This window comes from Aythya marila (genome assembly GCF_965140915.1).
Source record: "Aythya marila genome assembly, chromosome: Z".
In the NCBI taxonomy this organism is placed as follows: domain Eukaryota; kingdom Metazoa; phylum Chordata; class Aves; order Anseriformes; family Anatidae; genus Aythya; species Aythya marila.
In genome coordinates, this window is record NC_139080.1 from 40,343,425 (window position 1) to 40,356,817 (window position 13,393).

The 13,393-nt window shown below is 37.6% G+C and overlaps 1 protein-coding gene across 2 annotated transcripts in view; it reads left to right on the plus strand.

The window, feature by feature from the left end:
* PTAR1 (protein prenyltransferase alpha subunit repeat containing 1) overlaps positions 1 to 13,393 on the plus strand; it is a 38,120-nt gene that overhangs the window by 15,053 nt on the left and 9,674 nt on the right. For both annotated transcript variants that reach the window (XM_082783480.1, XM_082783481.1), the window contains 3 exons: positions 1,888 to 1,992; positions 4,808 to 5,021; positions 11,725 to 12,041. In XM_082783480.1, coding sequence (XP_082639606.1) covers positions 1,888 to 1,992; positions 4,808 to 5,021; positions 11,725 to 12,041 — 636 coding nt within the window. The remainder of the gene's footprint in view (positions 1 to 1,887; positions 1,993 to 4,807; positions 5,022 to 11,724; positions 12,042 to 13,393) is intronic.

A 13,393-nucleotide genomic window follows, 5' to 3' on the forward strand; every position in this document is an offset into this window, starting at 1 on the left:
CAGATTCTCTCTTACGGGAACTGGAATTCTGAAGGCTGAAGAGCTAACAATGGTTCATGTGGCAAAAACTGAGCTGGAAGTTGTATATCCTAAATCTGGTATTTGCTTAAAGAGACTGAAAGAGGTTTATTTGGAGTTTATAATAATGTAGTCATACCTATGGTTGAAGTCCCTTACTTATGAATGAGGGCATCTCTTGAATGTAAATCTGTGAAGCTAAAAACTGTTTTTCTACCACAGCAGAAAATTTAAATCTTGCCTCTGATGTTCCTCAACTTTGCAAAACTCAGAACAAATTTAAGAGTAAATATGTTTGAGCCTATTTATTTGCAGTTAATACTTTAGGGTGGAAAGGGCAATATCCCCACAAGGAGTCTACATCTTGGAAGGTTGCTGTCCTGGTAATCCATATCTAATCTAAACCTGTACATGTTGCTTTTTTTTTTTTTTTTTTTAATGCTGGACTGATCTGAACTGCTCTTTCTCTGTCCGTGTACATGCTTTTTACCAAAATGTCACCTTTTGCATAGCAATAATAGACTAGTTCTTCCACCTGCCACGGTATTGCCGTGCTATGTTCTGTTTCACACCACAGAGATGTTTTACTTGGTACGTAGGAGTTGTTTTCATAGTGTATTTCTTTCCCATCCCACCAGGATTTTTTTGTTTGCTTTTTTTTTCCTATGCCCTTCGCCGACTGTCACTCCTCTAGCTTAACCTGGTGCCATGCATATGATTGTGATAAACAACATCATTTAAAAACAAACAAATGAACAAAAAGCCAAAATTGCTACAGCTTTATGCATGTTGATGTTCTGGAAGAGGCATGTTTACTGAAATCAAATGGCAATTTTGGATCATACTGTATCTTAACTTCAAAGCAGCTATCTAATAAGTAGATTGGATGATAGGAGATGGAAGCTAATGTTCTTGGAGTAACCAGTGACAGGGTGATGTCTACAAACATGCTTGAGAGGGGCTGGAAGAGTTGTAAATCTGGAAAGCCTAACAGGGTGTGGAGCAGGGAATTCTGTGCAAAGAAGGCAAAAAAAGTAAAATACAGACTTTCACTCTGCTATGTCTGTTGAAGGGGTGCTCTGGGAAGGCTTTTGTTAGCTGAACAGTAAGTTTTGTTAGGGCAAATTCTTTTTTTTTTTTTTTTTTTTTTTCAACCAGAAGGTGTTTTATCTATGAATAAATGTAGTGATTTCTGCCTTTCTGGTGAGTTTGAAAAATATTTTACACACAGAGAATATTCCTCCCTTCCTTCTAAATTTAGGAATCAGTGATACTGTATCTTGAGACATATTTAAAAATTGTGTGTGAAAATAAGATGGGGGGGGGAAGCTGTGTGGAAGAGTGACTGTATTTTCAGATATACAAAATAATCTGAAGGCCTAATTTCAAGAAAGGTATTTCATCATATATGTAACTCTATTGGCAGTCCTTGAATCAAAGAAAAAAGAAGCAACTTATGTTATTAATACTCTTCTAGAGTGTGCAGACAAAAGCAACATTACTGTTAATAGGCATTATATGTAGCCCAAACTCCTTGGCTTTCTGATTAGTAACAGAAAATGTGATAGAGGCCACACCCAAAAATACAGTTGTTTCAGTGTTTTTTGTTGGTGGTTGTTAGAATTGGGAACCAACAGATAGAATGTATTAAGATAAACTTATTTGAGTTGGATTTATTTTGTTGGGCCTGGCTGAATAGTGATGCCCGTATATAACCAAGTGGAATGGGTCAATCCACCAAAGCCTTTGAATTTGACAGTGAAATTGTACTTTAATGCAAACAAAATGCCATGCTGTTTGTTGTTGGGATTTGTGTTTTGTTTTCAGGTTACATCTTTTATTCATACAAATTTATTTTATCTTTTGTAGGAAAGAATTAATACTATCTGGCACTTTAAATCCACTTAAAGATTTGCATCTTGGAAAACTGGCGTTAACCAAGTTTCCAAAGAGTCCAGAAACGTGGATTCATAGGTTTGTGTCCCGTGCCTTCTGTTGCTTTCCCAAACTTAAACGCTCTTCCTAGGTGTTTTTGTTTTGTTTTGTTTTCTTCTGTGAGTGAGTTAAGCAGAGTGCTGGATGGAAGAGGACAACTAGAAATACAGCAGATTCTTTGAGCCAGTCACTGTAAAATTCAGTGCTTTAGCTTTTGAAGATGCTTCTCTTATTCTACACTTAGAACTACAATCATATGCCACATGATATACACAAAATATACAATCATATGCCAATGTATGGCATATTTTTTAATGAGCTTTGGAGATGGGATCATTTTTCCTAAGGGTTTATCATGTCTTGCAGGACCTAAAATTCTCATCCTGAGAATTTTGTTTCCAATAGTAACTATTTGAGCATTGTGGGTTACTGTCCCCTAGCCCCCCCAACTTATAACTCTATTGTTTGCCTACAGACACTTTGGAAAGAGAAGAATCTATAAAAGCTAATCTCTGTAACTAAAGTTGTCTTCTTTTCCATTTCTTTGCTAGTCTTTTTTGGTTTGGTGGATATGTTTTTATCATTTCTAATTTACACAGTGCCATTAAATCACCAATGCTAAATATTAAAACACTAGACCACATTTTTGAAAAATGTAACTCCAGAATTACTGAAACACAGAGCTAACTATTTTAGTCATGACTGAGTGTATGTAAAATTCCTGTAGCACAGCTGAGTGAAGTATAGACACATTGCTCAATTTTATGATAAAATTTCTTGGTATGTGTGATTTTTCTTTTTTATTATTTTTTTTTACATTTTTATTCATCCTTTTACAGACAATTTTCAAGAGATTTGAATGGAAAACATTAGAAAGCAGTTCATAATGTTTGTATTTCACATGCCCAGTATTGAGATAACCGTGAAGTTAATATCCTATGAGGGGATTCATATTCTATCAAAAACATACACAAGTTTCAGTCTTAAAGATAACATGAATTATGGGATTAGGGTGTTGTTGGTAAATTCATCTTTTTGAGTTTAGTGGATGTGCTCAAAATTCTGGAAGTTTACATAGAATGCAATACATGGACTATTACTAGGTGTTACTCACTTTATAGGGTATCATTACCTCACTTAGTTTCTGTTATTTTCTATCTTAGTGGCATTGATTTAGCAACAACATTAATGAGTTTCTGCAGTGTTGATTTTTAATTTTGTTACCCTTCAGTGGCTTTTCAGCATCTTCATTCTGACTACTCATGCTGCGTGATTGCTTTGTTTGAAGCAAAAGGATTGCATAGAAATAATGGAAGAACACCCTGCAGTTTGTCATGGTTTAGCCTTTCCTATGTGGTAACTAGCAGTAGAAAACAAATTTTAGCATGTAACTAATGTTGAGCTTGGTGCCATGCATATTGTTATATGGACCAACATACTTTTATGAAACTAGTCAGAAGTTTGACTACAAGCTAAGTTGTAAGGTTCTTGGTATTTATTTACATCTTAGAAATAATGAAAATGTCTATCTCCAACTTTAATGCAATCTTAAATTAGGAATATTTTTATTAGTGTTATAATTTGTTGTTCTTTCTTGTGTTTGCTCAGAATAAAAAAGTAGTTTCGAGAATGGTTGAGATTTTCCCATTTCTTGCATATATGGTGACTGAAGTTTAAAAAAATAGTAGATGGTAATGTTCAGATTACAATTGTTCATATTGTCTTCCAGTAGCTTAAATCTTTTTTTTAAAGGAACTAAGAAAAAGGCATGGTTTAAATAAATATCAATGAATAAGAATGTTATAAACATTTTTCAAATGAGACAAAAAGCAAACGGATTACTCTTTTTTTTTTTTTCCTGAGTATTATCTTTTTTTACAGCTGCTATTTTATGTATGATGGAACTGCAAGGGAGAATTCTCAATTTTTATTTTTTTAGCTGACACTGTCATGAAATAATTATTAATTGCTTTTGAGACTGATATGAGTCAGTACAAAATAGAAAAAATCCACTGCACAAACTGAAATATGTCCAGCTTTCCAGACCATTTCCAGACCATGTGGTCTCACTGGCGTTCTCTTGACACTTGCTGCTGCACAGATATCTGCCATAATTTTCAGCTCTCTGTAGAGCCTGCAGATGTACATTTTCTGTAGCACTGAGGACACCTCTCAAAATACAATCCTCATCTAAAAATACTACAAAAGCCAGTCCAAAATAAAATGGAAAAGCCATGTGGGAGTCTGTACGTGTCTCAGAGTCTTCAGATCAAATATGTATTATTTGATAGTAAAGACATTTGTTTCAGTTAAGCCTGTAGCCACTGAAACATTCAGTCTTTTGCATTTTCTTTCTGCTGATGATGTACAGAAATTAATTTTGCTTGCAATGTGCAGTACTGAGAAGTGTAAAAAACGCACATGAAGCACAGTTAATATCTCTATTGAGTCACATTTTTCTGCCTAATTTTTTAAACTTTATTTTAGTGCTATACAAGCCTCTGAAAGGAACTTGTGAGAAATCATGTGCAGACCTTGAATTGTTTTCCTTATTTGTTGTTTCTTTTTGTTTTCTTCCTGTATGCTGTAAGTAGCCATGGCTACTTACAGTAAGCAAACAAACAAATACAGCTAAAGTTAAATTATATTGGAATGTGATCATAAAGTTACAGCTCTCAGTTTGGGAGCAGTTCAGATGGTTGTGTTTGCTACGTTTTCTTATTCAGCCTCTAATTACAGCATAGTTCAGATAATGGAAATCTCAGAAAAGCTTGATTGATTTATATAAATGCAAAAAATTGTTTTTCTCTAAAAATTAGTCTCTCATCATTAACACTGTACATCATTTAACCAGACGATGGGTGCTGCAACATCTAATTCAGGAAAACTCCTTGCCCACTCTTGTGAATAAAGGAAACTTGGGAGCAGCACCTGTGGAGAGAATTCATCGACTAGTGCAGGAGGAAATGGATGTCTGCTCTGAAGCTGCTGGGAGATACCCAAGTAACTACAATGCCTGGTCCCATCGCATCTGGGTTTTACAGCATGTGGGAAAGCTGACTGTCAAGGTATAATGCAATAGTGAATAAAGTCTTAAATTTCCTTGTTTAAAAATATATATATATTTTGCCAAGCAGATCCTCTGATATGGGTGGATAGTGTCATATTAAGTGAGTATAGACAGCTGAGCATGTTCTTAAAAAACAGGCAAAACATTGCAATATGTACTGGTTTGCATTTTTTTTCCAGCATAGTCAAATTATGCTCTGCAGAAAGAACAGATTTTTCCTGCCCATGTACAACATTCTGTTTGTCTGTTGGTATTTAGTGTTGGTGAACAGGTAGAGGATAGGTAAGACTACGTGAGCTAAAACAAAGAAGGAACAAAAAATGTTCCATAACACTAATCTTGAATTTCCTAATAGAATAAAAAGACAACACACAATGGATATTATTATGATAGTGTAACATGATGTCTTATTTTCCTACACTTACTCTGCTTCTCTGTCAGGTCAGAGTATTGATGTATTAAGACAGCAGGAATTACAGAGAACACATAGTAGTTCTGATAGCTAGTTTCTTAACTCCAACAGCATCTTTTGGCAGCTATGCTTTTGGCATCTATCAGGCCATTCCAGCTCCAGCAGTATTGCATGGTGGTGAATATTTAATAGCACATGGTAGTATTTAAAACTTTGAGACCTATGGAAAATTGAATTAATTCAATGTGACAAGATCTAAAATTATATGGGTGGTTTTGTAATATTGTGGTTCCTAAAATGATAGGTGAATTGACTGTGAATTGTAGGCAGATACAGTGACACATCATTTCCATTTCTAACAGCACTCACAGTATTTTGCTGTAAATCTGTAGCAGAAGTAAGGGAGGAATTTAGAGACGGAGGTTGAGTCTGTAGAACTCTTACTGCTAAGTCTTATGGGCCAGCTATTGCTAGCAGTGGATGTTGTTTTGCTCGTTTCCTGTTGTCACCTGAGAAAAATTAAAAATAGCTGTGTCAGATCAGTAGTAGATAGCAAGCATGTTCCAGGTTCCTTGAGGGAGACAACACAGAATTACCAAGTAAGATGTGAAAAGATAGGTATGGAAAGATCAGTGATACAGGATTGCGATAGCCTGGAGGTTAAAAATTAAGGTTAAAGAAATAATAGGAAATAGGCACTTTCACGTAAATCTTTGATAGCTTTTTTAAAAGCTTGGGGGAGAAGGAGGCAAAAATTGTTAACACTATTAATTAAGACTCAGTAATTTTATGCTTTAGTTGACAGTAGTTTGGCTTAAAAGATTGGGTTAAAACCTTAAATGTTTTTTGCACCTGCTTTTTCTTAATAGTCAAAATAAACTCAGGTAGTTGCATCTTGCTAGAATGCTTCTCAGAGTTGGAATTTTTGTGGTGGTTTTATTCATTGGCAGTTGTCAATGTTTTGTGTGACAAGTCACAAGTGTGCCAGTGGAGGAAAATGCTTAAATCTGTTAGATCATTCCCAACTCTATTTGCTTTGGCAGCCATCCCAGTTTCCCTATTGGTCTTCTCTTTAGCCTTGTTACTAAGGAAGTGATAGTTTTCTCTGGTTTTGTCCAACTGGCTTTCATAGCCATTGGCAAAATTTCACCAGGGCTGCTGATCATCTAAGTGGGCTTAACCCACTGGGAAAATCCCCATACTGAATCCAGATATTTTTCATGGCAGCACTGATGCTCTCTTCAGAGACTATGCTCTTTAGATGGCTTAGCATTAGATGTTTCAGATGCAAGAAAATTAGGAAGATGTGGAACAAGGAAGATACAAAGAATCTTGAGATAAAGTTTGTATCTATTAGATTTAAAAGGTAGAATTAGAAAGTGATTATTTGCAAGATGTGTCATGAGAGAGAGGAAAAAAAAAAAGAACAGGGTAAATGTGGATGTTACAGAATTTTACAATATAAATGTGTTTTTTTCTTGCCTGAGGTCTCATTTTACATGTATATGTTCAGCCAGTTGTGTGCTTAAGAATGATAAATTTCACTGAGATTGGAGGCTGAAACTGTGCAGAAAAAACAGCAGATAAAACAGATATTGTGGTTCTTCAGCCATTTATTTCTTGCTAGATTGCCTCAAGTTAGAGGACACTGTTTTATTTAGTGCCATATTTCTGCTGTGATGAAAACTTTGCCAGTAGTATTAGGTTGTTCTTAATACCATGGACAGAAAATAGATTCCCAGAAATATAATGTGTATGTTGTAGTATCACTGAAATAATACTTTGCAAAACCAACTTATCATTTATGAATTTATGTTGGCTAACTTTGGAGGTTTGGGGGGCTGGAGGCTGTTTGGTGTTTTTTTCTTTTTTACCTTTGTTTTTGTAAACCTAATCATTCTGCAGGCTGAAACTCAATTCAAGCTCAGGAAAAAATATATGAAATACTAGAGAGGAAAGTTTGAACCTCTAAGACGATATTCTCACAAAATATGGATGTGTCTTTATTCTTGCACTAGACATTAAAAAATATTTTGTTTGAATATAGAAATCTGTTTGTTTTTCCTGCAGAACTTCAATCATAGTAGCAAGTTTACAGTGTATTTTAATAGTCTTCATTAATATTAATTACAGATCTTTCAAGAACAGATTGTTCCAAGCCCATCTTATCTTTCTGGTATTGGAATACATAACTCAGAAAAGGAGGAGAAGGCTTGACTTCAGTTTTTTCCCTTGACGGTGCAATTAGCTAATGGGGAAGAACATTAACTCCAAGCAGCTAGTAATAGAGGAGTGTGTAATTAGTTGGAGAACAAGTGTAAGAGAGTAGTATCAGTATAGTCTGCTAAAATTCAAACCCATCACAGTGCATTAGTGTGCAAGGACAAAAATAGGATATTATTTAGGAACGGTGGACAAATTTGAATTTTCTTTAGACAGAAATAATCAACGTCGTAATTAGAGGGTGGAGAGTGACTGTACGGGTCATATAGTTAAAAATAAATAAAAATAAAAACACACAAAATAATTTTTTCCTGTTGTCATTCCCGGTAAGGCCTTGGCTTTTCCTTAGATGACTGAAACTCCAAAAATGCCTGTCTTGTGTGTGAGAGGACATTGGCATATTTATGCAGTGGTTGTTAGGAAGTGTTTTCCCCAGACACAGTCCCCTTTCATTTCCCCAGTGTACCGGACCAAGGAGGAAGTTTTGAGCTGCATTTTATGGTTGGTAAGCACATTTAAAAAAGAAAGAAGAGGGTCAGGGAGGGTGTAAAAGGGAGTGCAAACCCAGAGGTTGAGGCAAAGGTCGGCTTGTGCATCCTGTTCTGGAGCAGGGTGCCAATTCCATTGTACTCGGCTTACCCTATAAGATAAAAGAGGTTTTCAAGAATGGAGGGGGAGGTTTTCATGTTATTTCCACAGAGTGGCAAAGGACTTGCTCTGTTTGGTGTTGAAATAGAGAAAATTGAGTTGTTATCAGCTAAAATTAATCTGGGAGGAAAAAAAACAAACAAAACAAAACACCTTCAGTTGTTTGAAGCATCTTCCACTGTTACTCTGATGTTCCTGGAAGAGACACCCTTAGTTTTGCTGTAGATCTCAAGAGGTTTAATAGAGCTCTTCAGTTTTGCTTTTCTGAACAAGATTTTCTCTTTCAGATAAGGAATGATGCTAGGAATCATTCTGTTTACTCTTCATTATTTGAGGAAGTAAAATATCCAATTTTAATGTTCCCCTGTATCTTTGTAGCTCATGAACGTGTCAGTTAAATTAATCAGATTAACCTGAGATAGAAGCTCTTCATAATGTGCCTAGTATCAATTGCAGCTGAATAAAGGCTGGTCTGATTTTTCTGATTTCATTATTAAACCTTATGTTGTTTTTAATAGGATCTTACATTTTTAATGTTCAGGAATTTAAATCAGTTAAGTTCAGTTCAGCTGAACAGAGAGAAATTAATCAAGTTTTAAGTTGAGAACTGGGAATGGGGACCATTAGCCCCATTGAGAATTCCAAGCCTGGAATAGAATCCAAGCCTTTATAAATCATAGAATATCCCGGGTTGGAAGGGACCCAAGAGGATCCAACTCCTGGCCTCACACAGGACCACCCAAAACTCAGACCATGTGTCTGAGATCATTGTCCAAACACTTCTTGAACTCCCATAGGCTCAGTGCTGTGACCACTGACTGCCCTGGGCAGCCTGTCCCAGTGCCCGACCTGGGTGCAGACCCTTTCCCTAACCCCCAGCCTGACCCTCCCCTGTCCCAGCTCCATGCCATTCCCTCGAGTCCTGTCACTGTCCCCAGAGAGCAGAGCTCAGCGCCTGCCCCTCCGCTCCCCTCCCCTCCTGAGGGAGCTGCAGGCCGCCATGAGGCCTCCCCTCAGCCTGCTCTGCTCGGGGCTGAGCAAACCAAGGGGCCTCAGCTGCTCCTCATACGTCCTCCCCTCCAGACCCATAGCCATCTTTGTAGCCCTCCTTTGGCTACTGATAGTTGATGAGTTGATAGATCTCTGATAGTTTTATGTCCTTCTCGTACTGTGGCACCCAAAACTGCAGACAGATCAAGGTGGGGCTGCAGCAGCGCAGAGCAGAGCAGGACAATGCCTTCCCTTGACCAGCTGGCAGTGCTGTGCCTGATGTTCCCCAGGGTACAGAGTTGGCCTTTTTGGCTGCCAGTATGTATTTGACATACTTACTTTGATAGTATGTATTTGAGCCCTATATGCTAGTCATTTATGAAAACACTGAAGAGAACTGGCCACAGAATGGAGCCCTGGGGAACCCTACTAGTGCCTGTCAGCCAGCCTGATGTAGCCCCATGCATTACAACCCTTTCAGCCCAACTCGTTGGCCAGTTGTTCACCCATCTTACTACATTCTTGTCTCGTTGTATGCTAGACATTTAGTCCTGAAGCCTATTGTGAGAAACAGGACTGAAATCTTTGCTGAAATCCAAAAGACTACATTTCCTGACTTCCTGTGCTCAACTAGGTGGGTAACCTTGTCATACAAGGAAATTACGTTAATTAAACAGGACTTTCCCCTCATAAGCCCATGTCGGGTTTACTGCACTACAATGACTGCATTGTCTTCGAAGTGTTTTTCAGTAACTCCCAGAATAATCTCCATCGTTTTACCAGGCACTGAAGTGAGATCGACATCCCTGGCAATTATCAGGGTTTTCTTCCTTGCCTTTCTCAGTGGACTTTGAGGGGACTGGGGCCTCTCCAGATTCCCAAGACTATTAAAAAACAATCAATAGCGGTCTCATAAAAACACCCACCATCTCTCTGAGTACCCTGGGATGAATCTCTTTGGGTCCCGTAGAGTCATATGCATCCATGTGGAGCAGCAAATCCCACACAAGTTGGGGTTGGCTGGAAGTGTATCATTAACACAGGTGTGATCCTCCAGCTTGGGGCTCTGGGGATCTCAGGGCCCATCACTGGTGTTGAAGACAGCAATGAATGTCTCTCAGGCTGAAGAAGGCATTAAATGTCTCTGCTTTGTCTACGTCCCTATTTGTGAGGTTACAATCCTCATCAAGGAATGGACCTTATCAACACTATTATTTAAAAGTGCATTTCAATCTGCTGATTTATATGGTGCTGCTGGTCTGTCTTTTCCAGACCTACCTCAGGTAGAAGGTGCTTTTTGCATTGTTTGTATTTGCTCTCTTGACTTTTAGAGTAGGTGCACCATAAAAGAGGTGTATTGCTAGTTTTGTGTATATCTTTCGTTTTATTTCTGGGAGGCTGTATCTGTTGTGCTGCACGAGGAAAAAGACAGACTTGTGCCTATGCAACTTGCTTTGCATCAGTCAGTTCTTTCAAATGGGGGAAGTATCTTAGAAAGAGGGCTTAAGGCTCTAAAACCAGTAAGGTTTTATACAGTTCTTCAGAAATTAATGAAAAAGGTACAGCTCTAAGTTCTTTGAGAGTTTAAATTCCAGAGAGGGAGCAATGCAAGGCTGTAGCCATTTCTTCTAATAAAAGGAAATAAAGTGAAAGAAGCTTTGTCCAGTAGCCAAACTCACCTACCTAGAAATGAAAAAAAGTCCACAAATCAAAATTCTTAGGTGTCAGCTATGTTATATGAACAATTGCAATCATTAATTTAAGTTCTTTTGAAAGCCTTTCTGTGACTTCACCAATTAGCTGTTAAGTCAAGCATCTCAATTATAGACAAATAGTCTTCTATTCCATAAGCCCTAAGATTTAGAACATGTTAGTGATCAGCATTCTGTTTTGAAAAATTTAAGTGTACTTTGAATCTTTTTTCCTTTTTTAATCTCAAATACCCATCATTTACTAGGCAAAAATTAAAATGATTCTAATGAATAACATCCATGTAGTTTGATGTACCCTCTACCTAGTATTTATTCCTAGCCATTTTGAGGTTTTAAGAACTACTTATACCTTGTCATAAGTGTTTTGTTGTGTTTTCTGTTGTTGTTTCTTTCTTTCTTTGTTTTCCTGATCCTGTGGATTGCTGTGACACCTACCTTTTCAGAGTTTGGAATAAGTATAATTTCTTTAGGGGAATACCTGTCAGCACACAATGGAAAAGGTTCTTGTGGTTATTTCATTTTTCTGTGTTTGTTCTTAAACTAAACATTTTTATGTGTTTGTTCTTAAACTAAACACATTTTTCTGTGTTTGTTCGTAAACCACACTGACATAATCTATGAAAACACTAGAAGAGAGGGTTGCCCTCAACACAGAAGCAGTAGTGGTAAATTCCTCTTTTATACCGGTTTATGACTGTTGCTGCTTTTTGTTTCAGATTCTCCTTGATGAACTTGCTTCCACTAAATATTGGGTATCCATGCATGTCTCAGACCACAGTGGATTTCATTATCGCCAGTTCTTACTCAAATCCTTGATAAGCAGGACTGTGAATGATGATAATACACTGGTACGAAATCAAATGGTAAATGAGCAAAACCCTAGTCTTCAAAAGGAGGAAGAAGGTGAAGGGGCAGAAGCTGCCTGTGCGGAGGAGCAGAATGTGGATGTCCCCCACTATTTAGAGGAAGAGTTGGATCTCTGCACTGATCTGATTGACGCTTACCCAGGGCATGAAACCTTGTGGTGTCATAGGTAAGAGGACTTTGTCAAAAGAGTGTCTTTCTGATTGTTGGATTGTTCTTTGCCTGATATTTCCAGACAAGTAGTTTTTATGATTTTAAAAGGTACTACTCAATGGAAGATTTCTAAGCTACCATGTCTTGAGCGTTTGGAAAACATTCAGGAGAATAATCAAAGCTCTTGAATGGAAAATTTTATTGGGTTAAATTTCTTGTTGGCGTAAGCTTTGCCTGTCCGTATAGTTTGTGCAAGAGACACAAGATGCTATTAATTGGTCTTATCGCACACAAAATGTATAAAGGGCATAAGATGTAGCAATAGATAGGCTGAAGGATCATCTACAGAAACCGTCTGCTTTGCTAGCTGCATGTATATGCCTAACAAGGTAAGAGCAGGTTTGCCAAAGTGACACTGAGACTTTTTTTTTAATATGCTAAGCAAAATGAATGAATATATAGGATTTTAGTTTTTATCTGCACTGTGTTACCTAGCAGGCCTGGCTCACTTGGAAAGCACAGTGGCAAAACTCCACCATTTGTATGTGTGCTGTTACAGTAATGAGAACTGAAGATATATATGCTGTATGAGTTGATCTGATACCCTTCCTAAGTACAAAATCCCTTATTAAAATACAAGATCAGATGTTTATGGGATTGCATTCCTACTGTTTAGTAATCACAGAAGATCATTTGTGGGGTTTGAGGGAGACCAGCTGTTACATACATGCAAATATATGTATACAGCAGTTGCTTTCTGTAGTTAAATTTCTGCTGTTTTCTTCAAAAAGTCTTCTCTAGGCTGAACAGAGAGGCTGTGCTGGGGACATCCAGTTCCTAGAAATGGAAATTTCTATAGTTTGATAAAGAATTAGGCTCTGTAACAGTGAGATCAGACAAGATATGAGAGTCCGTACATGAAGTATGATGTCTGTGAAGTTCCTAGATTAAAATAATTCTGGAGATACAGAAGCTGTCTTTTTGTTCAACTTTGGCACAGCTACAACACAGGCATGTGTCCCTTTCCATTGTCTGTGCTCTTTATCTTCATTCCTGCATAAAGTAACCTAATGCACCATGCCTCGGGTGAACTTGCTTTGTACAGTCTGACCATGACAGCAGATTTTGTGCAATGACACCTATTTGCAAGGGAAAGAGGTGAACTTTACATGTCCTTTGACGGTGCATGAGGAATGACTTGCTGGGTGGTAATGCAAATTTTATTACTGAGATAGGCATAGAAAAGTACAATGGCTCCTTTACAGTCATTCAGCTTTCAATAAGCAGCTTTCCTGCGTGTTTGTGGAGAAATGTGGTGGGGTGGCAAATAACGCAAATAAAGAGCAAGAGCGTATTGTTTTCAGTGTA